Here is a 27,042-nt window from a genome sequence, read left to right as displayed (position 1 = left end):
CACAGTACATCAAATATCTAAACCAAACATACACCTTTTCAGTAAATAATACAAGTAAAATCATCTGCTTCTGGCGTAATGATGCTCACTGATATATGTCATACTGCTTCTGATTGGCCACCAATTGTTAGAATAATAATTTATTGCAATCTTTCCTTTCAAATCTTACGCATCCTTGTAATTTGCATGCCAACGGGAAACAAAATATCTGAGAAATCAGTTGGTAGTCTGATATTTAAGAAGGGCGCGATATGGTATTAAATGGGTCAAATAAGGTAGATTAAACATCAATTTGTTTCCAAACTGAACTAGACATGAAACTCGTCACTTTGACGAGTTAGTTATCCGCACCACGACAAACGCCACGTGCACGTCATACGTTGGAATATTGCACACAGATAAAGATTATGGCATTATGACAAGAACTGAAGAATATGACATGCTGTTAGTGCTGAATTTTGTGTCATATAGTATATACATGCAAACAGTATAAGCTGTATACATATTACATACAGTGTAGAATATGTGAAATTACGGGACCCGCCATTTATTCCAATTTTTAACATGGCGACGGTATCAAAATGAAACACTTGGATAGCAATTTCAGAAGGAAATTATCTCAGGAACAACATATTAACGTGTAGAAGAAATTTGAATACGTAAAATATAGATGCGCACCCTTTTAAATGTGATGAACTATTACGCAAAATATCAAAATACGACTTTTTTTATTCAACTGGCCATATGATGACGTCACAACATCCGATTGGCAAAATGTTTACATGAATTCGTATCTACAATCCAATAGCTTCCAGAAAACGTTTTAATCGTGATTATCACATTTTATTCTTACGAGCTATTACAGATTAAAATTTACTGTAAAGATGAAATTAATGACCCACGTAATTAAAATTTGTAGGCATGATGACGTCATAAAAATTAAAATATTTTTATCTCATGCTAAAGAAAGTTGATTGACCTACACAATATATAAATGTAGGAGAAAAAGGAATACAGATAAGCGCGATGCGCTCCATTGAATGTGATGAGCAATAACGAAAGAGACAAAAATCCTATATTTTACATTCGTGTGGCCATACGATGACGTCACAATGTTTTTTTAGCCTTATTGATGCATGATCCGATATCTACAACTCATCAACTTCTAGATTTTGTAATAAAAATAAACGGTTAACGGTTTACTTTAGAAACTATGACTGTTTAAAAAAAGACATAATTTTGACGATTTTTTAAGCTTTTTCATAAAAAACGCGCACGAATTGTCTAATTCAACGTGTTCGTATGGCGTTATTTAAACTGGAAAAGGTCTAAATTGTTTTCAAAATCACTGGGAAAGGCTTGAAAAATATAATTCAAGAGAAAAAAATATGTTTTTAACGCTATGTGCCCACCGCGCGCATAAAAAATTGCGCGCCCGTGGGAATTTTTGACATGCTCAAAATGACAAGAAACGCGTAAAAAGTTGATTAGAAATTAATTTTGCGCATTTTGAAATTTTAAATGCGCGTGCGCGCGTAACTTCTTGTCAAACATGCCATTTTTAATCCGTAGAAAGTTTGCCCCTGATATGACTTAAATTTTGTCAAAGTGTCAATACTAAATGACTTTTGGTTTTTAATCTATGATCAATCATTGAAATTCATAAAATTGCGCATAAGTCACGTTGCGCAACTATGACGTCATTCAAAAATAGGAGGTGCACAACTTCACGTAAATGCCCATATGTTGTCAAAGTTATGAAATGTTATGTTTACACATTTTAGAGGAACACGACTCACAAAAAGGAAGGAAGGAAAGAAGAACTAGACATGAAACTCGTCACTTTGACGAGTTAGTTATCCGCACCACGACAAACGCCATGTGCACGTAATACGTTGGAATATTGCACACAGATAAAGATTATGGCATTATGACAAGAACTGAAAAATATGATATGCTGTTAGTGCTAAATTCTGTCAATTTTGTGTCATATAGTATATACATGCAAACAGTATAATCTGTATACATATTACATACAGTGTAGAATAGGTGAAATTACGGGACCCGCCATTTATTCAAATTTTTAACATGGTGACGGTATCAAAATGAAACACTTAGATAGCAATTTCAGAAGAAAATTATCTCAGGAACAACATATTAACGTGTAGAAGAAATTTGAATACGTAAAATATAGATGCGCACCCTTTTAAATGTGATGAACTATTACGCAAAATATGAAAATACGACTTTTTTTATTCAACTGGCCATATGATGACGTCACAACATCCGATTGGCAAAATGTTTACATGAATTCGTATCTACAATCCAATAGCTTCCAGAAAACGTTTTAATCGTGATTATCACATTTTATTCTTACGAGCTATTACAGATTAAAATTTACTGTAAAGATAAAATTAATGACCCACGTAAGTAAAATTTTTAGGCATGATGACGTCATAAAAATTAAAATATTTTTATCTCATGCTAAAGAAAGTTGATTGACCTACACAATATATAAATGTAGGAGAAAAAGGAATACAGATAAGCGTGATGCGCTCCATTGAATGTGATGAGCAATAACGAAAGAGACAAAAATCCTATATTTTACATTCGTGTGGCCATACGATGACGTCACAATGTTTTTTTAGCCTTATCGATGCATGATCCGATATCTACAACTCATCAACTTCTAGATTTTGTAATAAAAATAAACGGTTCACGGTTTACTTTAGAAACTATGACTGTTTAAAAAGAGACATAATTTTGACGATTTTTTAAGCTTTTTCATAAAAAATGCGCACAAATTGTCTAATTCAACGTGTTAGTATGGCGTTATTTAAACTGGAAAAGGTCTAAATTGTTTTCAAAATTACTAGTAAAGGCTTGAAAAATATAATTCAAGAGAAAAAAATATGTTTTTAACGCTACGAGCGCACCGCGTGCGTAAAAAATTGCGCGCCCGTGGGAATTTTTGACATGCTCAAAATGACAAGAAACGCATAAAAAGTTGATTAGAAATTAATTTTGCGCATTTTGAAATTTTAAATGCGCGTGCGCGCGTAACTTCTTGTGAAACATGCCATTTTTAATCCGTAGAAAGTTTGCCCCTGATATGACTTAAATTTTGTCAAAGTGTCAATACTAAATGACTTTTGGTTTTTAATCTATGATCAATCATTGAAATTCATAAAATTGCGCGTAAGTCACGTTGCGCAACTATGACGTCATTCAAAAATAGGAGGTGCACAACTTCACGTAAATGCCCATATGTTGACAAAGTTATGAAATGTTATGTTTACAAGTTTTTGAGATACGTGAGACACAAAAATGAGGGAGAAAGAAATAAGAAAAAAAAAAAAAAAAAAAAAAAGTAACAGGACGATTACAAGGAGTTATCCGCTACTAAGCGGATAACTAACTAGACATGAAACTCGTCACTTTGACGAGTTAGTTATCCGCACGACAAACGCCACATGCACGCCATACGTTGGAATATTGCACACGGAAAAAGATTATGGCATTATGACCTGAACTGAAGACTATGATATGTTGTTATTGCTGAATTCTATTATTTTGATTCATATATAGTATACACAGTGTAATCTGTATACATATCACATACAGTGTAGAATAGGGGAAATTACGGGACCCGCTATTTATTGCAATTTTTAACATGTTGATGGTTTTAAAATGAAACGTGAAGGTAGCAATTTTGGAAGGAAATTATCTCAGCAACAACATATTAGCGTGTAGAAGAAATTTGAATAGGTGAAATATTAATGCGCGCTCTTTTAAATGTAATGAACTATGACGTAAAATATGAAAATACGACTTTTTATATTCAACTGGCCATATGATGACGTCACAACATCTGATTGGCAAAATGTTCACATGAATTCGTATCTACAATCCAATAGTTTCCAGAAAACATTTTAATAATGATTATTACTTTTTATTCTGATGAGCTATAACAGATTGAAATTTACTATAAAGATGAAAATAAGTGACCCATGTTATTTACATTTTTAGACATGATGACGTCATAAAAATTAAATTATTTTTAACCCATGCGATAGATAGTTCATTGACCTAGAAAAAATAAAAATCGGGGTGAAAATGGAAAACGGGCAAGTGGAGATGCGCTCTATTAAATGTGATGCGCTGTGACGAAAGATACAAAATCCTATATTTTATATTTGGGTGGCCATACGATGACATCACAATGTCCGGTTAGCCATATTAATGCATGATCCGATATCTAAAACTCATCACCTTCCAGAATATGCAATATAAATAACTTTAACCGTTTAGTTTAGGAACTACGACTGTTTTAAAAAAGGCATAATTTTGACAAATTTTGACGATTTTTGTAACTTTTTCATCAAAAACACACGTAAGTTATCCAATTCAACGTGCCCGTATGACGTAATTTTAAGTCGAAATTGTTCAAAAATTGGTAAAATTACTAGAAAAGGCTGGAAAGACATAAATCACGTGAAAAAAATTGTTTTCAACGCTACGTGCGCACCGCGCGCGTAAAAAAATGCGCGCATGTGGGAATTTTTTACATGCTCAAAATGACATGAAACGCGCAGAAAGTTGATTAGAAATTAATTTTTCGCATTATAAAATTTTAAACGCGCGTGCGCGCGTAACTTCGTGTGAAACATGCCATTTTTTTTTACAGTCAGTTACCGCAAGATATAACTTAAACTTTTGTTAAGTTTCAATTTAAATTGTTATATGGTTTTTGATCTACGTTAAATACGCGAAATTCGTAAAAACGCGCGTAAGTCATGTTGCGCAACTCTGACGTCATTCACAATAGCAGGTGCACAACTTCACGTAAACGCTCACATGTTGACAAAGTTATGAAATGTTATGTTAACACGTTTTAGAGATACGCTCTGCACAAAAATGATGATGAAACAGGACAGTTACAAGGAGTTATCCGCTAAATGCGGATAACTAATAATACAGAAAAAAAATATTGATCTCATACAATTACAAGGAGTTATCCGCTTGGTATACCAAGCGGATAACTAATAAGTGTAAAGCTCTGTCTACAATATCAAACTAGTTTGACAAAAAAAAGTGTGATGTGCCCAAATATGGTAGTGATAATATTTATGCTTAAATATTGTAGTGATATGACATCATCATGATGTCAATATGAGCACATCACATTTTTTTGTCAGATAAAGTTTGATAGTGTAGACAGAGCTTAAGTGTTCTGTACTAATTTCCAAACACAAAAGAACCAAGAATATGGATTTACTGAAAGTCTTGATTGGGTCTAAAGTACATAGTATAACAAGAAGATGATTGGACAACTTGGAACATGTTAAGCAGCATTTACACAAGGAAATATGTCATGTTCAAATTAATTTACACAAGAATGTAAATATGTGGTCACTTTCATGTCATGTGGAACCATGTGATGTTTATAATGATCATAGTTTAAATGCCAAGCCAAAACATTTGCCCTTTTACTATCTTTGCAACAATATGCAACAAAATTAAAATTTTGGGTTTGAACTTCGGACATAAACCCAATTGTACGTGTAACCTAAATAATTACTCTTGAGACTAATCAGACAAACCGTTTACCCAGCAAGGTCATATTTCATTCTTGAGTGACCCCAGTCAAATTTGTACTGAATGATGGTATCCCTGTTATCCCATGTGTGATGGCTAGGCATAGGCGTGATTAATCAGCTTGCGGTTTAAGGTGTAATTGAAAAATCTACCAAATTTGTTCAGTTTTTTAAGCAGTTGTTTATCGCAAAATTTATACCCAGGGAAACAATTTAAATGCCGAACGCAACCATTTACATGACGTTTAAATTCTAAAATCTCAACAGGTCCTTACTTTTTTGCTATGACCAAACATTAATTGCATTCACACAGAATGCATTACAATCCAAAGATAAATTTGCTTCATTCATGTTTACAAGTTGCCCTAATGTATTAATTAATATATGCAGCTTTACGAAACATGTTGAATAACAAACCTTATTCATGTTTCATGACTTCCAGCTATATATAAATTTACAACTATGTAAATAAGCCAAAATTTGCAAATTTCATTATTTCATTTCATCATTAAATTGAAAGTAATAAATGACCTTGAAAATGTGAATAGTAGTAGATAAAAAACTATTTATAGGTTAACCTTTGACCCATTTAACACAGTTATTATAGAATGCATCTGCATTTACTGTACCAACAAAAAGTATACAGTTTGAATAGTACTGTTAAATATTTATTTAAATTTCTACTATGACATGCTTTCAATGTACTATGGTGAATGAGTTTAAAGCTCTGTCTACAATATCAAACTTTATGTGACAAAAAAATCATGTGATGTGCCTATGTATGGACATGATGATGTCATATCACTATCATATTTAGGCATATCACTACCATATTTGGGCATATCACACATCATTTTTTGTCAAACTAGTTTGATAGTAAGACAGAGCTTAAGTTTGTTATTTATTTTTATACCATTTTGTATTATACTGTAGAAATGAGCATTTTTTTCATATTGCGCTTCTGGAATTTCTTCTTTTCTTTGGCTGATTGTTATCATTTTTATACTACATTGTTATTTATGCTTAAATAAAATGTTCTTATTTATAGATTCAAAGGAGTGTGTGTACACAATGGACAACTACATGCGTTAACTGAGGTTAGTAATCTAAATTTACTAGATTTATGACAAACTGTCCATGCATACTGTACATGTCAAGTTTGACATTGCTACTAGTTTCAATTGTGACAAAATGTCCCCCTCCCAAACGAAACAACCCTGATTCATTACTCCCTCTGATAATTACATTGGTACAACTCCATAGGTCTGATCTCATTCATAATACATTTATTTTCAGTTTTCAATATTTTGAACATAAATTGATCTTTATAATACCAGAAACATACAAAAAAACAAAAAAAAATAAAGATATTGTTGAATATAAAACATTTCTGCTTCATCATGTGGGCTTCCAATACAATGTTACCTAGCAACCATAACAAAATGCAGACATAGGTCTTGGCTCACGACCTATGACCCAAGAATCCTGGTGGTTATGAGGCCATTGAGGCCCATAACATAATTTTACTGTTTTTATAACTTGTATTTTTTCGAATGATAATGTAGAAGTACATGTAAATGATTGTAAAAAGTTAGTGAAGAAATTCACAACTCGTATGCTATAATTTATGAGCCATGACAAATTAAACCAAAAGTTGTTCATTAATATAATTAAATGATTGATAACAAAAAGTAGAATGCATGCAAGATAGAGCGAGATTTAGGAATGGAAAAACCCAAAACATTTTTAGTTATCCGCTTGGTATACCAAGCGGATAACTCCTTGTAATTGTATGAGATCAATATTTTTTTTCTGTATTATTCTTCTTTCCTTCCTTCCTTTTTGTGAGTCGTGTTCCTCTAAAATGTGTAAACATAACATTTCATAACTTTGACAACATATGGGCATTTACGTGAAGTTGTGCACCTCCTATTTTTGAATGACGTCATAGTTGCGCAACGTGACTTATGCGCAATTTTATGAATTTCAATGATTGATCATAGATTAAAAACCAAAAGTCATTTAGTATTGACACTTTGACAAAATTTAAGTCATATCAGGGGCAAACTTTCTACGGATTAAAAATGGCATGTTTGACAAGAAGTTACGCGCGCACGCGCATTTAAAATTTCAAAATGCGCAAAATTAATTTCTAATCAACTTTTTACGCGTTTCTTGTCATTTTGAGCATGTCAAAAATTCCCACGGGCGCGCAATTTTTTATGCGCGCGGTGCGCACATAGCGTTAAAAACATATTTTTTTCTCTTGAATTATATTTTTCAAGCCTTTCCCAGTGATTTTGAAAACAATTTAGACCTTTTCCAGTTTAAATAACGCCATACGAACACGTTGAATTAGACAATTCGTGCGCGTTTTTTATGAAAAAGCTTAAAAAATCGTCAAAATTATGTCTTTTTTTAAACAGTCATAGTTTCTAAAGTAAACCGTTAACCGTTTATTTTTATTACAAAATCTAGAAGTTGATGAGTTGTAGATATCGGATCATGCATCAATAAGGCTAAAAAAACATTGTGACGTCATCGTATGGCCACACGAATGTAAAATATAGGATTTTTGTCTCTTTCGTTATTGCTCATCACATTCAATGGAGCGCATCGCGCTTATCTGTATTCCTTTTTCTCCTACATTTATATATTGTGTAGGTCAATCAACTTTCTTTAGCATGAGATAAAAATATTTTAATTTTTATGACGTCATCATGCCTAAAAATTTTAATTACGTGGGTCATTAATTTCATCTTTACAGTAAATTTTAATCTGTAATAGCTCGTAAGAATAAAATGTGATAATCACGATTAAAACGTTTTCTGGAAGCTATTGGATTGTAGATACGAATTCATGTAAACATTTTGCCAATCGGATGTTGTGACGTCATCATATGGCCAGTTGAATAAAAAAAGTCGTATTTTCATATTTTGCGTAATAGTTCATCACATTTAAAAGGGTGCGCATCTATATTTTACGTATTCAAATTTCTTCTACACGTTAATATGTTGTTCCTGAGATAATTTCCTTCTGAAATTGCTATCTAAGTGTTTCATTTTGATACCGTCGCCATGTTAAAAATTGGAATAAATGGCGGGTCCCGTAATTTCACCTATTCTACACTGTATGTAATATGTATACAGCTTATACTGTTTGCATGTATATACTATATGACACAAAATTCAGCACTAACAGCATGTCATATTCTTCAGTTCTTGTCATAATGCCATAATCTTTATCTGTGTGCAATATTCCAACGTATGACGTGCACGTGGCGTTTGTCGTGGTGCGGATAACTAACTCGTCAAAGTGACGAGTTTCATGTCTAGTTTCCCATTAATTTTTTTTTTCAAATACATTTTTTTTTTCAAATAAATTTAAGAGCACTAGACAATTTTAAAAAGTGATGCATATAAGTGCCTACTGATGAAATATTCCAGATAGTAAAGCACTAGAGAAGGCTGCCAATATCTAAAGTAAAATGCACTCATCAATGTTTGAAAGATTATGATGATGTCCTAGATGTGATCATGTTTGTTCATTTTAGATACACTTCCTTTCTCATTCAGCACTTGAGGGGTTTTACTGTCGATCTAAATGTAAATGCAATAAGTACATCAATGTCCTATTTTAAGCTCACTTAGCTCTGCTGACAATATAGGCCTAGTAGGCTTTATGGAAAGTAAATTGATTCTAAAAATGTTGAGTTGAAAATGTACTAAAATCATCTGGATACTACAATTCTGAGATTAACATAAAAACATGTTAAAATATTTGAATAAAACACATGTTGTTTTGACTTTGTAACACTTTTTTCTGAAAATGAGTTTAGCAGAGAAGTTTGTTAATCAAGTTTGGCTGTTCATAGTCCAAGTAAGAGGCCTGTGATTTCAATTTAAAATACCATAGGCCTACAGTAAAGAAGGTGTTTAAATGATGTGAATTATTTTTGCATTTTACAACAGAAAGTTAGAAACTTTCCTGGGGGTTAAAAAAAACTACCAGGAATAATTCTGAGGTAACGTAAATATGTAAACAATCTATACTATTAAAACTCTGTCCACACTATCAAAAATGTGATGTGCCCATATATGGACATGATGATGTCATATCTGGGCACATCACTACCATATTTACTTTGATAGTGTAGACAGAGCAATTTCAGAGTTGTGCTATGACATCAATTGAAACAATATTTAATATCACCCTGAAAACTTCTGCAAAATGTTAGATGATCTGCTTACCTTGGACGTTGTACTTGAACAAACCTTGGACAACAATTAATATTATTACATAACACACTCAAGTGTATCTTTGCCATTTAATTATTGCATGTTTTTCAGTATTAGTTTTACTGAACGGGAAAATTGAATAATTATTATGGTGATTAATTAATTGTGATAATACAAGTTTTTTTTTCAAACAGTAGGCCAGAAGTTGAAGATAAATTTCATAATAGTTTTAATCAATCTAAAAGTGTAGGCCTACGTTGTTGACCAGTGATAGCAGTATCGTCACCAAAAATCCTACAGTACCTCTACTGTAGGCCCATAAAAAGTGTAAGCCAACAGTACCTATAGGCCCATAAAAATGTAAGCCTACTGTAGGTCCTGGTTGACTGTCCTATTTAATTTGGCTCCACCTCATTTAGAACAGTTTTTCAACTCATGAAAATATTCTCCCATCCAACTCATAAACATTCATTACATATTACTTAAACATACATTTGATTAAACTTGTACTTGATTTTTTATTCCGTTCACATAATATTATAACCAATATGAAACATTATCAGTATCGATTGTTTTGCTTGTCATTTCCTGCTGTTGGTCCCTAGAAAATGTGGCCATGAATTTAACTACAAATTGATATCTAGTATAGGTGCCAACTAAAGAGTTTAGGCGCCAGCTAAGTTTATGGGTGTATGCCAAAAAACAACACTGCTACAAGGAGGTTAAGAATTTCTTATGGCGGGGATATAGAAGGTAAACCCTGGATGGAAATAGAATCTTGGGGGCGGGTGTTAAGCTGTTTCCATTCTGTTGTAGAAGGTTAGACCTACTAGTTGTTATCTGTCCAATGGGCCAGCACCATCTTAGCCCAGATAATGAATTGGTGATGAATCTGCAACCTGATAAATAGGTACCCTATACACAAGTATCGGGTCGGGTCATAGGAGGAGAAAAAGAGGACAAAGTTTATATGACTTCTCTTGATTGATTAAATAACATACTGTACTGAAGCTGATAAAATTTATTGTTTGTCATCGCTAGTTGCAAACTACTTTCTTGGTGCATGCATTGGAAAATGAGTGATTTAATGGTCATTCAGGCTCTTCTGCCTTTTGACTACTATACTACAGTACTACTAATCTATACATTAGAATAATATAGTGAAGCAAATTTTGTTTGATATTTATAAGCTTTGTTGGCAGTTGTCCAAGTTTATTTGCTAGCAGGATGTAATAGCGGAAGTAGGTCCTTATGTAGGCTATATATTGCTATGATTGGTATGGGGATGACATGGGATGATTGTGAGCCCCTGGACAAGGCACCTGGACACTCTTCATTCTCTTATTAAGAGTTCTTAAGATTCTATATCTATCATTCTAACGACCTCTTGACATTGATTTACCAGTTACTGTACACTTACATTTATCATTTGACCACATTTTCATTGTATTAAGAAATTGCTAAAAACATTTTTTTTTAATGTATTTGCCGGATTACACCACAGACTCTTGGTTTGTGTATTTTCTCCATATGTACAGTAGTATTATGAGTTTTCATTTTTCTAATTTAAAAAGAGACTTTGTATAATATGATGAACTATGCATTAGTATTATTATAATACTTTTATCTATTCTTTAATTACATATTTTATCATTAGGGTTAACTTTTAAATTATAAGTTCATTGAGATGTTTGAAATTACAGTAGAATCCGTTCATGCATAAAATTGTATTTATATTTTTAAATTGCATATTTCAGATGATTAATGTGTTAAAAAAAGTCAACAAATCATAGATATTATGATACTTTACAAATAGGAAATCATACAATGTTCACCCTTAATACTTACTTACTTGCTTACTTGCCATACTACCTAAAATCAACATATATTTTGATCTGGTGTCAGAGGCGGAGTACTTTAGTTCGTCCTAATTGCACTAATGATATACTTTAGAAAATAACAGTAGTATGAGCAGACGGTGGGATGGAGAGAGAAAACACCCTTTTCACTTTTTTGAACGGATGAGAGAATATTTTTTAATATATAAATGTGACAACATGCATTTTACAAACTTGTTATCTTACAATACTATATTTTAAATCAGAGTTACTGTACTCGGTCCTTGACAAATAGAATATTCAGTTGTTAAATGATACAGGACACCAATATATGTAAATCCCTTAGTTTTACTACTATTTATTATTTAAATTTATCCTTGGTAAACTGGTAAAAATCACAAAGAGAGAATTTCTGTTAGGCAGTATAAATTAATATTAAAGACAATAACATTAACAAAGTGTTGGTATTCAACTTTCAATGACTAGTAAAGGCTGATATTTTATTGTATTTAAAGCCTCTGTGTAGAAAAACAAGATGTTAGTTAGGAACAAACTCAATGTGACATGATGTTAACAAATGTCAAATCATGGTACTTTTTTCCACTAAATTGTTCAATTGTACCTTCACATAAATTTTTTCCAAATTCTACATATCAACCATTAATTCTGCTACCATTCAAACTTTTAATATGAAAATATACAATAGAAAGAACTTGTTAACCATGATGACATCGTCACTAAAAATTGAAGGAAATAGACCTCCAAACTGTTATGATTAATACTAAATTAATTTTAGAAGTTTGATTAGCAATTTCTCTTAATATTCAGACATTTGTTTTACATTTTAGCCCAACTGAACAATCAAAAGTTAAGTATGATGAGTCATGTATTATGATTTCATTTATTCATATTATTTTAAGTGTGAATCAACTACCAGCAGACAATCACCTCCATAGTAATTAAGGACATCATTAATAGGTTTGTTGATCACCTGGTAATGACGAATTAAACTAAATTTGGAAACAAAACACAAGAAGTATGCCTGATGATCAAATAGGGCTCAGACCTTTGATGTACAAGGAGATTGGGGATGTGATTAGTGAGACATCAGTAGTAATAATTGATTTTTTTATAAATTTAAATCCATATATTAAATTTGTCTCCAATATAGTTTCTAATGTATTTCTTCTAATTTGCGACCAAGATAGAGTAATGCGCTTTTCACACACCCTGCTTCGGTCCAGCTCCAGTTTGCTTGTCAGATTGCATGTACAGTGAGTCTAGACAGGTGTGAAAAGCCCTTTTTGCAGATTGCCCAAAATCTCGTAGCTTTACTGGAGATTGTAATCCCCATATCATTGGGCCTGTTTCTGCTGAGCAGAAATAATCGATTATTAACCGTTTATTTTTTTAATCGATTATTTTTGGGCAGCAGAAACGGCGCAAAATAAAATAACCGATTAAAAATAACCGATTAAAAACACTCAATCCATTGCGTGTTTTAATCGATTATTTCTTGTTTTAACCGATTATTGCGGAGCAGTTTTGAGCTGCAACACAAATAGCGATTATTGACCCCACTTTGACCTCTAGAGTATGGCAAACTCATTCACGTCACAAAGCATGCTGTTTATTTGCGCGATATCGACGACGATCAGCAAAACAACGATCGCGATGTAGACCGAATAACAATCAAATGTTAAACATTTGATTTTTATTATTTTGTGGGGGAGAATTATACCGAGAGACTCCAGGATTCTGTGTTACAAGTACACCGTTACATCCCACCAGTCCAGGCTAACGATGTTTTACACGTCCTTTTTTAGGCCTGTTGTCTGTTTCGGTAGAAATATATAGCCTATAGTACTAATAGGCCTAGCAGGCCGAAGGTAGAACCAACGAACGAACGGCGAAACGAACTTTTCTCGCCGACGTGTCTTTATTAATAAAACATCATTATTCTGTTGTATGTGGTACGGTAGTAGGCCTAGATGTTTATTTTACAAATAATATAGCTTTACGTAAAAGTAATTTTTAATCCTACATGTGAGAGTTTTAGGCAGCGATAGGATGTAAACAAACCAACTTCTCATCGGCCTTTCATAACTTGAATGCGCTGTGGGGGAATGATGACGTGATTTTAAAAACCGATTATCTGAATAACCGATTAAAGTCGTAGCAATTTTCAATTGCAACGCGATTATTTTTGTGGTTTGCGGTGACTGGAAAAAATCGATTATTTTGATTTTTTCAGCAGAAACAGACCCATTGGTATTATTCATTATTTACTCTGAGAGAACTACAGTGTATTGACTACTATCTAATAATCATTATCTAAAAGTACATCTGTATTTGTGTAAACGTTGGGTGTTGCACAGTGTTGAACAAATTTGCAGAACGAGCAATAATGGGGATCCACTTCCCTTTCCATATTTGGTTGTTGAGGGACGCATACAAACACAAATGTATGGGTTTGTGTTTGAACTTTGTACACTTTTTATAGCACTTTTTATAGGCTATGTAGAGCAGGTTAGTTATAAACTATAGACAAAGGTAAACTTTATTTGTAATACTGTATAAGAAGATGTATAATCAAAATTCTATAAGATAAACATTTTTAAAAGTTCTTTTAGATTTCAAATTAAAAATATGAATTGTTTTTGCAACAAATAATCTAAAATGTAAATTATCGTGGTGGTCTAACTTTCCCTGATTTGTCAAATAAATTAGTGTATAGTATATACTGTAATAATGTTATATAGTGAGATTTTAACCAATCAGGACACAATATCCTATACAAAAGGTTACTGAATCATGTCTAGTGAATATGGCAAGATGTTGGCCCCTTTTGCAGAATGTAGATTTAGACTGTGAAATCAAACCAAGCAACATGTCTAGCAGCTTTTTGCAAGTAAATATTATCCAGTAAATGATTCCAAGTTTATTTTTCTAGAAAAACACTAATATTGGTGTTAATTCCTTCATTACGTCAGTGATTCTAATCAGGGTATTAAAACTGATTGATCTAGATTACCCACATCTACCATATTTCTCAAGTTTAATCCTGCTAAAATTAACTCTAAAATAGCAGCTATCTGCCTGATGGACATCAATAGATTACCCACATCTACCATATTTCTCAAGTTTAATCCTGCTAAAATTAACTCCAAAATCTGCCTGATGGACATCCGTATATTTCACAAATCGCTGGCCAATTTGTATAGTATTTTTAGATAGTTTTCAAGGCCAATGTGTCAGCAAGCGGGAAATAATTTATCATTCTATTCATGATGCTTTCCTGTGAGCTGGTATTTACTGGTTTGTTTTGGTTTTTATAGGGATTTTTTTCTGGGATTTTCAGTTCACAATGTTTTCCTCAATTTTAAAGCATATTGTTAAGCACTGTCTACACTAGCAAACTTTATGTGACAATAAAATGTGATGTGCCCATATATGGACATGTCATATCACTACCATATTTGGGCATATCACTACCATATTTGGGCACATCACACTTTTTTGTGAAACTAGTTTGATAGTGTAGACAGAGATTTATGCAATAGTAGATAGACAGAGGGAGTATTTGTCTGTAATAAAATCTCTTTTTTATCTACATGCTGTAAACTTCCTAATGAGAAAATAGATTTATTTATAGAATGATGTAATGATGCTTGTGAATGTCCAACTGAAAGGTCATTATAACAAGGTCTCAGAATACTAATCTAAGTCCTTGCTTAATGTACTGGTACTGTAGTACAGTAGTTTGTATTTTAATCACTAATTAGTAATTTTGGTCAACATTTTTTTTTTCTATCTCCATTTCATCTCTCTTTTTCTACATGTCTTTAAATAATTTAATTACCATCAAAAACCATGCTGTTACATTGTCAATAAGTTGATCAAGGTGATTAAGTGAGTTCATTTTTCTTAAATTAAATGTTATGATCTATTATTTTACAAAAACTTTAATTATTAAACTTAAACTTCTTTCTTGCAGTACATGAATGGAGGAGATCTTCAACATATTTTATTAGATGAGAATGTTATCACGTTATCGTGGGAGTTACGAATAAGTCTATCACGAGATGTAGCTGATGGCATGAACTATGTACATACAAAAGGCTACATTCATCGAGACCTAACAGCTATGGTAATTTACATATTATTTTGAATCTATTTGCATATATTAAAAAATGGCACACATTATTTGCATACATTTGTCACAAGATTTCACTACTGGCATGAATGTTACAAAAGGTTACATTAATCTGGACCTAACTGCTATGGGAAGGCATTTACATATTGTATAAATCATTTCCATATTATTAATTCATTTACATACTTATAAATCATTTGAATTTTATTAATTCATTTGACATACTTATAAATCATTTGCATATTTTTAATTCATTTGCATATTCTTAATTCACTGCACTTGCATACTTATAAATCATTTACATATTCTTAATTCACTTTAAAATAGACTGCAAATACCAGGTTTCATCCTTTTTCATTTTTCAAAACAGTCTATATAATTACATTTTTAAAGAAAATTGAATTTATGAAAAAATGAGGTGAATCAAGAATTATGTAGAGAAAGGGGTACATCAATAAATACCCAAGTACTTTAGCAACTGAAAAAAAGCTTTCTTTAAATGTATTTCTTTAACAAATTGACACGTTCATGAACAGAACAACTTTGTCTCCTTTAGTTTAATCAGTTCAGTAGACAAATGTTATCTGACGTATGATCTCTAAATTGAATAATACCATTTTCAAATAATAAATCATATTTTATTTACATTTTTAGCAGGTGGTATATTTAGTTTTTATCTTGTTTATGGCATCTTCATGACACTTTACTGTTTCATATTCTTTTTTATAATATTTTGAAGTATACATTTCAAAACATTTCTATGAGAATCAACTTGTCAACAGTTTCTCAGACTAAAAAAAATTGTTTGATAAAAGAAAAACCTGTTATAGTTGCCATGCAAGTGTAGCTATTTTCTATGGTATGTACTTGTTGCTATGGATACTGTTACAGCTTCTGAAGATTTGCTTTATAATGTTTTATAATGAATTTAATAAACATTATTTGCCCTTTAGGCATCAAACATTATAGGTCTGGAATGTATGAGATAGTTAATACTTTGGTATGTACAGATGTAAACTATTTTTAGACAGTAAAACTGAATATTATTTTGCCATTACTGGATGAACTACTCTACATACACTAGAAAATAAATTATTGTAGTTATTTATTAATATTAGGAACATTATTGCCCAGGTATTAAATAATAATTTTTTTTATCATTTTCACAAACTCTGATCCACAAAAGCTAGAGGTCTTTGGAATAAAAAAGAAAAAAATAAAATTAGTTACATATCATTCAGTTGCATTCTTAATCTTAGAAGTTTTTATTAAAAAATATTTGTTGATTTTATAATTTTACCAAAATAAATTCAACGGAAGTTCTAACAATGAACAATTAATTTGACGTCTTCATTTGTCAACAAGTGCTAACCTTAATCATGCCATCCCAGTTCAAGGAAAATTGAAACTATTTTTATCTGATTGCGGATATACACAGGTATCTTGCAGCTCAGTGTGGATTGGATTGAACGTTGAGGTAACAGATGTGGCAGGAAAAGGTGTATACAGTACATTTTTATACACTGTGTATATATATTATATAAATATATTTATTATACACTATATATATTTAGGCAAAGTGCCAAGGATTCATTCACTACCCTTCTTAAAGGTGGCAATCGCGTTCACAAGACAAACATACACAAGATGCTCTACATAAACAAAGTCTTATTACAAGTCTTTGGGAGTGGAGTTGTAATTTGTCATTAGGAAATATCCTAAAATATGACAGAACTTGAACCCATGACCATTGGATTGGTAGCCGAGCATCATAACCACCAAACCACAACTTCACTCATATACATGTTGAAGCTTCTTTATTAGGCATCCTTGTCTTTACACGCACAAAAAATAATAGTAACGAAAATTAGATCTTTCTTATTTCAATTTACGATTGTTTATTTATAATGGTGTGTTTGTGATATTTGTTTACTCGCTTCGTCTTCCTTAAATTCATTAGGTTTATTAGGTTATATGCATGATATGCATATAACCTCTTGATTCTGTCAGGATCTTTATTTATTTATTTATTTATTTATTTATTTATTCTTTCCTTAGCACTATTTTGTCCGTGAATTATCTTGGCATCAGTTTCATCTAGCTAAGTCAATTTTTCAGAGTATATTCCTTATGGCCAGGAATCGATGTGGTCATGTTTTCACGGTGCGCAATCATAAATTACGCGGTCTACGCGCAATTTAATGAAATCACGTTTGTAATCATATCTTCACAAGCATGAATCACTTTTAAACAAAATTTGGTACTCATAAATTTCAGGTCATATTTCATCATATGGCAATATAATTACGTGCGTAGCGCATATAACGCATGCGTACGCGCGCTTAAAAGTTTTAAAATTGTCAAAATTTATTTTCGATTAAATTAGAGTACGTTTCAGGCAATTTTAAGCGTTTAAAAAATTGCCACGAGTGCGCAGAATTTTGCACGCGCACTGCGCGTTAAACGTTAATGCGCACTATTTTTTCCCGATTTCTGTTTTACAACCTTTCTTTAATAATATCATCATATTTGATTCACTTTTCAACTCGAAATTGCGTTATACGAGCACGTCAAAAGTGACAGGCTACGCACGTATAAGTTAACAAAATAGTGAAAATATGCTAAATTTTAAAATTAATATATATCGTCAGAATGCTGGGGAACACCTATTTTTTATTTCATTTTCTTGAAGTGTATGTATCATATGTATGATTTATTATCAAATTAAGAGAACAAAAGTTGATTAAGTCATCATTAATTGCATATTGAATTAAAAAAAATTAATTTTGACAATCAAACAAATTTTGACAATTTCTTAGGCCGAAATAACAAACTTAACATTAACTTTCTTTCTTAAGAAGTTCATATATTAAAGTTAAAAGTATATAGTTTGACAGTGCATCATTTTTTTTAATTTTTAAAGATGTCATCATAGTAATAAATTATAATTCATTGCGGTATGTAATAATCTATCTGCACCAAAGTGGCTACTGAATAGTAAATACACGGAGGAATCTTTCTACATGTTTTAGTAAGTTGTGTATGGCTCGGTGGTCTGTGCTCGTGTTTATGGCATTCAAGGTACCGAGATCGAGCCTCACCTTGGGTAACGAAACGAAATAAGATTTTTTTTAATTATTTGTATTGTTTGTTCAATTTTATTTCTTAGTGTATAGATTATACACATGATTTATAATGAAATTTAGATAAAAAGAAACTTATGTCTTTATTATTATGTAACAAATATGGTTTATGACATTATACGCAGAGGGATCTTTGATCGGATTGCGATACCGGCTATTGTATTTGCCTTAGCAAGATCTTAGCATATATTATAAATAATTAAAGATTCTGAGAAAATCAATCAATCAATATATCTTTTACAAATCAATTATCTTTATTTTAATCAAATGCATATAACCTATAATTCGTCATAGTGACGAATTAAATCTAGTTTTATTTTGCATTAGTAAACAAAACATTTTCAGTAATCATAAACAAATGCGATTATTTGTGTAATATTGAACACCCACAATGTATTATCTTTTAAATAAGCTTTTTTGTTTGGATTAAAGTGTGGATTAAGGGATTTGTGTCCAGTAAACAAATAATATTAAACAGAACATTATATTACTTAATTAATTCAAAGATATCTGATGAAGTATAATATTACAAAGCTGACTACAAGCTATTGGTTAAACTAACCCTACAGCAGCATCTAGTTGACATTCTTAATAAATTGAAGTAAATAATACCTTTCAGAATTTGTTGTTGTAGATATTTCATTTCAGAATGTAATTCAACAAGCATCTTTGAGATTACGTTCTTCGTTTCTAATTAATAATATCACGTTTAATTTTGTGGTTTACATTTGCTTCAAGCTTCAATGTCCTAAATATTGTTAATCAACATATTCTAGTTTTTACACTAATTTCAAAATCGATATTTTTTAATGAATTTATGTCATCTGCACTATTTATTGTTTTATTTTTAGCTATCACCTTTATTGTCATCAATATTTTATTCAATATTAATAATGGACATTAACCAGAATATTTAAAATTTTTAAATATATCAACCAAATTATCTGTAATCATCATTATCAATTAATCGTTATTACAGTACCCTCATCATTGTCATTAAACCTTTATCAGATCATCATATCACTATTTTTTTATCATCATTATTATCATCATCGTTATTATCATCATTGCCATTAAATCTTATCAGTATATAAATCATCATCACTATTTTGTTATCATTATTATCATCTTCATCATTGTTTTTCATCTACAGGAATAACATCATTACATCATCATCCTTATCATAATCATTGTTTTAATATCTTTATTATTATCGTCACAATTAACTGCACAATACTATCATAGCTGATGTCTATGACTGGCGACCCAGAACTAGTACAGTTATTAACATATTTCATACAAGTACAAACATTTCAAATGTAACGACCAGCAAGGTCATGTAAGTTTACATTACAATGCTTTAATATATGTTTTTAACTCATAATGTTAATATTTATTGGTTACTTAAAAAGGTTTTGACTTTAATTCGCAAGTATTTCATTGGTGTATGTAATAGGTGGGTTTAGCAATGCATTACAGTATCACTCTCAGGGGATCTACAGCTAAACCCTAACCTAGATATTTTACAGAATTGTTGGCACCAGACGAGTCACAAAATTGCATAAGTATAATTGTAGCAATATGGCGTAATGGTAAAGGAATCTAGCATGTGAATTGGTATTGGTTCGAGACCGGTCTGGGTCATTGTAGCCTTAGGAAAGACGCTTTATTCTTAATGCCTCATCCTTTAATTTGGTTGTTAAGTTGTTGGTCCCAGGTACATTATACAATGCAATGGTACATGATAAAGAACTTGGTAAACTATTGGAAAAAGAGATGGGTAAGCGGTGCACTGTACCTGCCTTGGGTCTGTAGAAGACATGCATGCTTCATGTTGTCTTGTCATTTTAATAATATTTCGCCTTTTTATGTTTTTGTAGAATATATTGGTGCGTAAAGAAGGAGCTAGATGGCAGGGAATTGTTGCTGATTTTGGACTGGCAACCACAATACCACAGTAAGTTGAGAAAACCTTTGAACATGCTTACAAACCAATCAATAGATATGTTCTTGAACTACCTCAACTATTTTACATTACTTTAGTGTAATAATTTTTATAATTCTGTACTATCCTGTTTCTTGTTTTCCTATGTATTCAGATTTTGTAAATAAATGTTTATTGAATTGAACTGAATTGAATACCAAAATGGTGAACAGTATTCACAAATTATTTATTTCTTTTTATTAAATGTCAGAAAAATTATGTTCAATCATAAAGATCATATATAATTCGTGACAAGTTAAAATCGAGTTGTTGTTGTTATTGTTGTTGTCTTCTTAAACATCTGATTATTAAATTGTCTCTCCTCATTGTCCAACTATTTCTGCTATATTGTTTGAGATTGATATACAGTGTTAGTACTGTATGTCTATATTTATTTGTAGATTTGTAGTCTATTGTTTGCATTGCAAAATAGATATTTCCTTTCTCAAACATTAACGTTGCAGTGATTCCAACAACACATGAGTGTTAGCGCAAAGTGGATAATGTACTTAGTTTGTTATCTGCTATATATAATATATCACACGATGACAATTAGCATCCTCTTAAAAACTTTTAACATGTCAACGAATGAAATGATAAATGCTACAAATATTTAAATAAATAAATCACCGGATTAACCAATTTGATTCAATTTTGTAAGATATCAACATTTCAGAATTATTGATAATTAATAAGTCTATTTTGAACCTAGCTTACCTGGAGAAACCGACAATAGCCCTTTCTCCTCAAAGAGTGAGATATACCTCAAAAAGTAGAAATTTCCCCACAAACCACCATCATCATTTCTTTTCAAGACATGAGAGAGTAATCATGTCTTCAAGAGAGCTTGTACATTTCAGAATTATTGATAATTAATAATTTTATTATAAATTTTTATTTATTTCAGGCATAATGAAAAGAGATCAATAGCAGGTTCTCCATACTGGATGGCCCCAGAATGTTTGCGGAATGAATTCTTCAACGAAAAGGTGTGTTAATTACACAATAAGTAATCTAAAAAAAGTTGACCGATTAGTTAAAGCCATTAAGGGCCACAATGGAAATAAGTTTGACCATAGGTTACTTTTTTGTGCTTCCCTGAATTCATTCCTGTACTGTTTTTTAATGTTATATTGTTTTGAATTCCAATAAAGAAATGAAAGAAAAATGGGACAGGTTCAAATTATAGGTTTCAATTACAGGTTCATTATTGTGAAAATAACAATTTCTTGCATTGAAAACCAAAAAAAAAAATTTTTATTTTCAAATAAAATCAATATTGTTTTTCACAAAATGCAAAATAGATATTGTGTATGCTGTATTATTTGAAGGATATTGATGGAAACAGAGCTGTGTTATAAATATATTTATTGTGTTCATTTCCTGTAGGCTGACATCTTTTCCTATGGCATTATTCTTTGTCAAGTTATCGCTAGGATACAAGCTGATCCTAACTGGTTGCCAAGACTTGGGGTAATATTACACATTCAATTTATTACACTATTAATAATAATTGGTTTTTAAAATAATGTTTACTTTATAAATTTGTTATTTACCTAAAGCTCTATCTTTATGTGACAAAAAATGTGATGTGCCCATATGTGGACATGATGATGTCATATCACTACCATATTTGGACACATCACTACCATATTTGGGCACATCACTACCATATTTGGGCACATCATACTTCTTTTGTCAGTTTGATAGTGTAGACAAAGCAACATTTATTTCAGAATTTCCATTCATCAATTGTCAATTTTACACTGATTTTTAAGTTTAACCTTTCCCTCTCTCTTTTGAATTGTTATCATTTTTTGTTTTAGAATTTTGCTGTTGATGAGGAAGGGTTTAAATGTTTATCTTCTGATGATTGTCCTCATGATTTTCTTCAATTAGCATTCACATGTTGTAATGTAAGTCACACGCTATACATACTTTTGAATCTCAGCTTTAATATGCTTGAGATGACAACAATGTGACCATTTCCACAGACACCAATGGGAAGGGGAAGCTAAAGGTCGGAGGGGAAACTAGAGGTCGGATGAGAAACTAGAGGTCAGAGGGGAAACTAGAGCTCGGAGGGGAAACTAGAGGTCGGATGGGAAACTAGAGGTCGTAGGGGTGATGGTTGGAAGTGAACAACATCTGAATGAACAATAACATTTGGATCAAACACCATAATATTTCAACAATATATCACATTGTGATTATAACTAAAAATAATACGATTTTAATTTGTAGATGGAATTTGAGAAGAGACCAAGTTTTGAACAGATCTTAGGCATGCTAAACAAAATGCTACGTAAAATAAGGGAAGACCGAGCAAACCAAAATTCTGTTTGGTTCCGAAATCGGAGTAAGTAATTATTAGGTAGTTTTTCCTACAGCTGTATATTTTTTTCCTATAGATATATTTATATTGCTGTATTGGAGTGCTATTTTATATGATTGATTATTTGTCAATCAATGTTGGTTATGTATTTCGTTTAAAAATGTTAAACTGGTTGGATTAAGTTTCATTCTTAACTGACACTTCACTTATCTTCTCATCTTTCAAAACCTGTTTGTCATGTATGTAGAAACAGTAACGTCAACAAACAAAGCAACTTTTGCTGCTGATATGATGGTTAACATGCTTGCCTTCCAATCCAAAGGTCCGGGGTTCAATCCTGACCTAGTGCCAAGGTTGTAACTCATAACTCTTTCAACTCCACTCCCTAAGCCTCAAATTAGACTTAGTTTATAAACACAATAAATTATAAAATAGTTTATCCATCCTGTAATTGGCGAGTTTGTGCTCGCTGTTGGATGTGTATGAAATAAAATAAAAAATAAATAGAAGTACATTCAGTACACTAATTCCAATTATATAATTATTTTTTCAGATGAAATGGCGGTTAAAAAACGATCACGAACATCTGTCAGTCAGTTGGATTCTCCAGTACAAAATAACTTACGAAATTTCCCGTTAACTCGGAGTAATTCAGCAAGATTAAGGAAGCAATCAGAGCGCCCTCAGCTTTTCAGCAAAAATAGTAGTAATCCTTTCGATACACCTGAACTAAAAGGAGGGCAAACAAAAATAGTTTGCAGCCCTCGAGGAATCGATGCGGATATACCCCCAAAATTAAGTGCAATGTTTGATGAGTTAGACCTCGATGAAGAGTATTTTCAATTCCAAAATAAAGATCGTAGAAAGTCAATATCTTTACCTACATCTCCTGTTTTAAGGAAAAAATTGCAAAGTACAGATGATCGGCTTGAAAACTGTGACAGTCCAGATGACGCTAAAGCTTTCTTTGCTAGTGAGAACGTAGAACTGACGCATCGATTAATATCGTGGCGTGAGAGGAAACAATCTGGAAAAATGGATGGCAGCGGAGATTGGGAAATCATTGACGCTCCGTCTGCCACCATAACCCCACTTAAGTCTGTGCTAAGACATGATTCTGGTGTTTGTTCATTATTTGATGAGGAAACAACACCGTCAAACAGTTCACATGGAAGCATGGATGATGCGTTTATTGGTGCTAATTGTAAAAGAAATTCAACAGGAGAGTGAGTGATTAAAAGAACAGTAAAATGAATATTTTCCCTCCAACGTAAGAAATGTAAACTGGGGTTGTGCAACTATAGAAGCCCCAAGGGAGAAAACAAATATTAGAAGTAAATTTAACAAAACAGTATATTTTGATAAAACAATATAAGTTCTTTAGTTCTTGTACATTGAAACAGATATACAGTGTCTTGACATAATGTTGAATAAGGTGCACACATGTATGCAAATTTGTAAATAAGTCATTTTCACTATAAGTATACTAACACAGTATTTAGTTGTGTAAAGATGCGATAACATTTATGATAAATAATTTGTGTTCATTTTAAGGGACCATGTCAGAATTATTCTAGAGCAGTTACTTTTAGTAACTACATTTAATTTTTTTTAAAGAGATCCCCTGAATATCAGTTGACCCATTGGACTAAACTGGAAGGAATAACCCTAAAAGATGATTGAAATAAAAATACTTTTTTTTAACTGCAATAATGTATAACTTTTTCAATGTTAAAGTCAATTAAAGGCTGCAGTAACTGCAGTAAACATGTGTGTATGATTACCCAAAAAAGCACTTGCTATATTAATAGGTTAAGAGTAAACAAAATATAGTTACTGAAGTAACTGCAGTAGAATACTTTTGACATGGTCCTTTATTTTAGATTCAGACTTGTACAGTGGTTAATTAAGGTACATCATAAAATCTAGAAAATTGATGTGATAAAACATTTTGTCCTTTTTCCTTGAAAAAGAACCCCTACCCCAATGTACAACCCAAGGTGCGGTCCTGAGGTGTTATATAACCTTATTAACACAATTGATGAAAATGATTTATTTTTGTAACAAAACCTAGTAAACAAGTGAACAGTAAGTAACATTAAGGTGATATGACTAATTTGGTTAATAGCTTCCATGTAATTAACTCATTTTAAAGTAAGGAGCACATTCACATAAATAAATCCATATTCAGCACGCCACTAATTATTAAAACTTTATTGTGCAAAAGATAATTGTACATTATCACATTTGTCATTCTTTAACCAAATAAAAAGTATTATGTTGTGTTTAAAAAAAAAAGTTATTAAACATAAATATTTTATGTCAACATGATGTAAAATAATTATTATAGAAAGTGATTATACTATTTTGCTACAATTTATAATGTTTTAAGATAATATTTCAGAAGTGTATTATTAAATCAGTACGTATATAATTTGGTAAAGGAAAGCTATTACGAGAGAAAATACATTTATGTCCAATCTTTTGTACTGAATGTTTAGTTATCAACAGTTATTGAAGTAGGGTCAGTACTCTCATCAAAGAAAGCATTAGGGTGGGGAAGCATTAGGATGGGGGAGTGGATAACCTTACAAATCAACATGAGAATGAATGTTCACCAAATGTTATTCATGATATGTAACATTTACAAGTTTCTTTGTGAATAATAAAATGCAATATTATAAAATGGATTGTGGTTTGTATGCTTTTCTTTTATCATTTAATAATTATTGCGAGACATAAGAATTCAAATGACAGAAATAAGAGGTAATATTAAGAAACGTGTGGATAACAACATTTAAGGAAAATTAGGAAGCCCAGCTGCATGTGTGTGACCAACCCATGTGGACTATACTCAGAAGAGGTACTGCACAGTATAGAAAGATGATGATGATGATAATTAGGCAGAAACACAAAAGTGGACTAAATCATTATTATAACGCAAGTGCAATGATGATACTACGAATTGTTTGCAAGAGCTGATGATGATGATTTGATCTAAGTAAATATCCAAGATATTTAAAACAGGTAGAATCTACAGGTGTTTACTTGTGGTTGGGGCTATAACATTGTACCACTTTGGTTGCTCTGGATATATTTTGTTACCTATCCCAGATAAATAGTATTTTGACTTGTGCCTAAAAATGGTAGCAATTGGGTTGCCCTGTGATTGCTCTAAATTCATGATACCATCCAGATCTTTAAAAGTGTTGACTCATGGTTGGGGCTAAAAATTGTACAAATTGGGTAGCCATGTGACTGCTCTGGATCCATGATACCATCCAGGTCTTTAGAAAGTGTTTGACTCATTGTTGGGGCTAAAAATTGTACCAATTTGGTTACCCTGTGACTGCTCTGGATCCATAATACCATCCAGGTCTTTAAAAAGTGTTTGACTCATTGTTGGGGCTAAAAATTGTACCAATTTGATTGCCCTGTGACTGCTCTGGATTATGATACCATATTGGGGCTAGATCGTGAAGATTCTCACTATCAGTATTATCAAACCAAAATTGATAAGTCTATTGTGTAAAATCAACATGCAAACAACTGCAAAAAAAAAACTACAACAACCAATCTCAATTTTCACGATTTCTTGTACATTTCTGGAATAACAGATGTGGTATTAAAATCTTGATATAAGTTTGCGGTACACCGCATATATAGTTATGAAAAGAACTGTTTGTCGACGTTTCAATCAATATAATTTGATCGTCCTCAGGAGTGAGACTCACAGATGTGGTAATAATTC

At 31.8% G+C, this 27,042-nt stretch overlaps 1 protein-coding gene across 2 annotated transcripts in view; it reads left to right on the top strand.

The window, feature by feature from the left end:
- Positions 1–25,951, top strand: part of LOC144844496 (uncharacterized) — a 38,042-nt gene extending 12,091 nt beyond the window's left edge. For both annotated transcript variants that reach the window (XM_078701434.1, XM_078701433.1), the window contains exons 4-11: positions 6,646–6,694; positions 15,671–15,823; positions 20,853–20,929; positions 21,864–21,945; positions 22,346–22,429; positions 22,783–22,872; positions 23,201–23,315; positions 23,845–25,951. In XM_078701434.1, the coding sequence (XP_078557560.1) occupies positions 6,646–6,694; positions 15,671–15,823; positions 20,853–20,929; positions 21,864–21,945; positions 22,346–22,429; positions 22,783–22,872; positions 23,201–23,315; positions 23,845–24,521 (1,327 nt within the window). In that variant the 3' untranslated portion in view covers positions 24,522–25,951. The remainder of the gene's footprint in view (positions 1–6,645; positions 6,695–15,670; positions 15,824–20,852; positions 20,930–21,863; positions 21,946–22,345; positions 22,430–22,782; positions 22,873–23,200; positions 23,316–23,844) is intronic.
- The last annotated feature ends 1,091 nt before the right edge of the window (positions 25,952–27,042 follow it).

The sequence above is a fragment of the Antedon bifida genome, chromosome 6, assembly GCF_963402885.1.
Source record: "Antedon bifida chromosome 6, ecAntBifi1.1, whole genome shotgun sequence".
Lineage (NCBI taxonomy): Eukaryota > Metazoa > Echinodermata > Crinoidea > Comatulida > Antedonidae > Antedon > Antedon bifida.
This window is presented reverse-complemented; position numbering and strand designations above follow the sequence as displayed.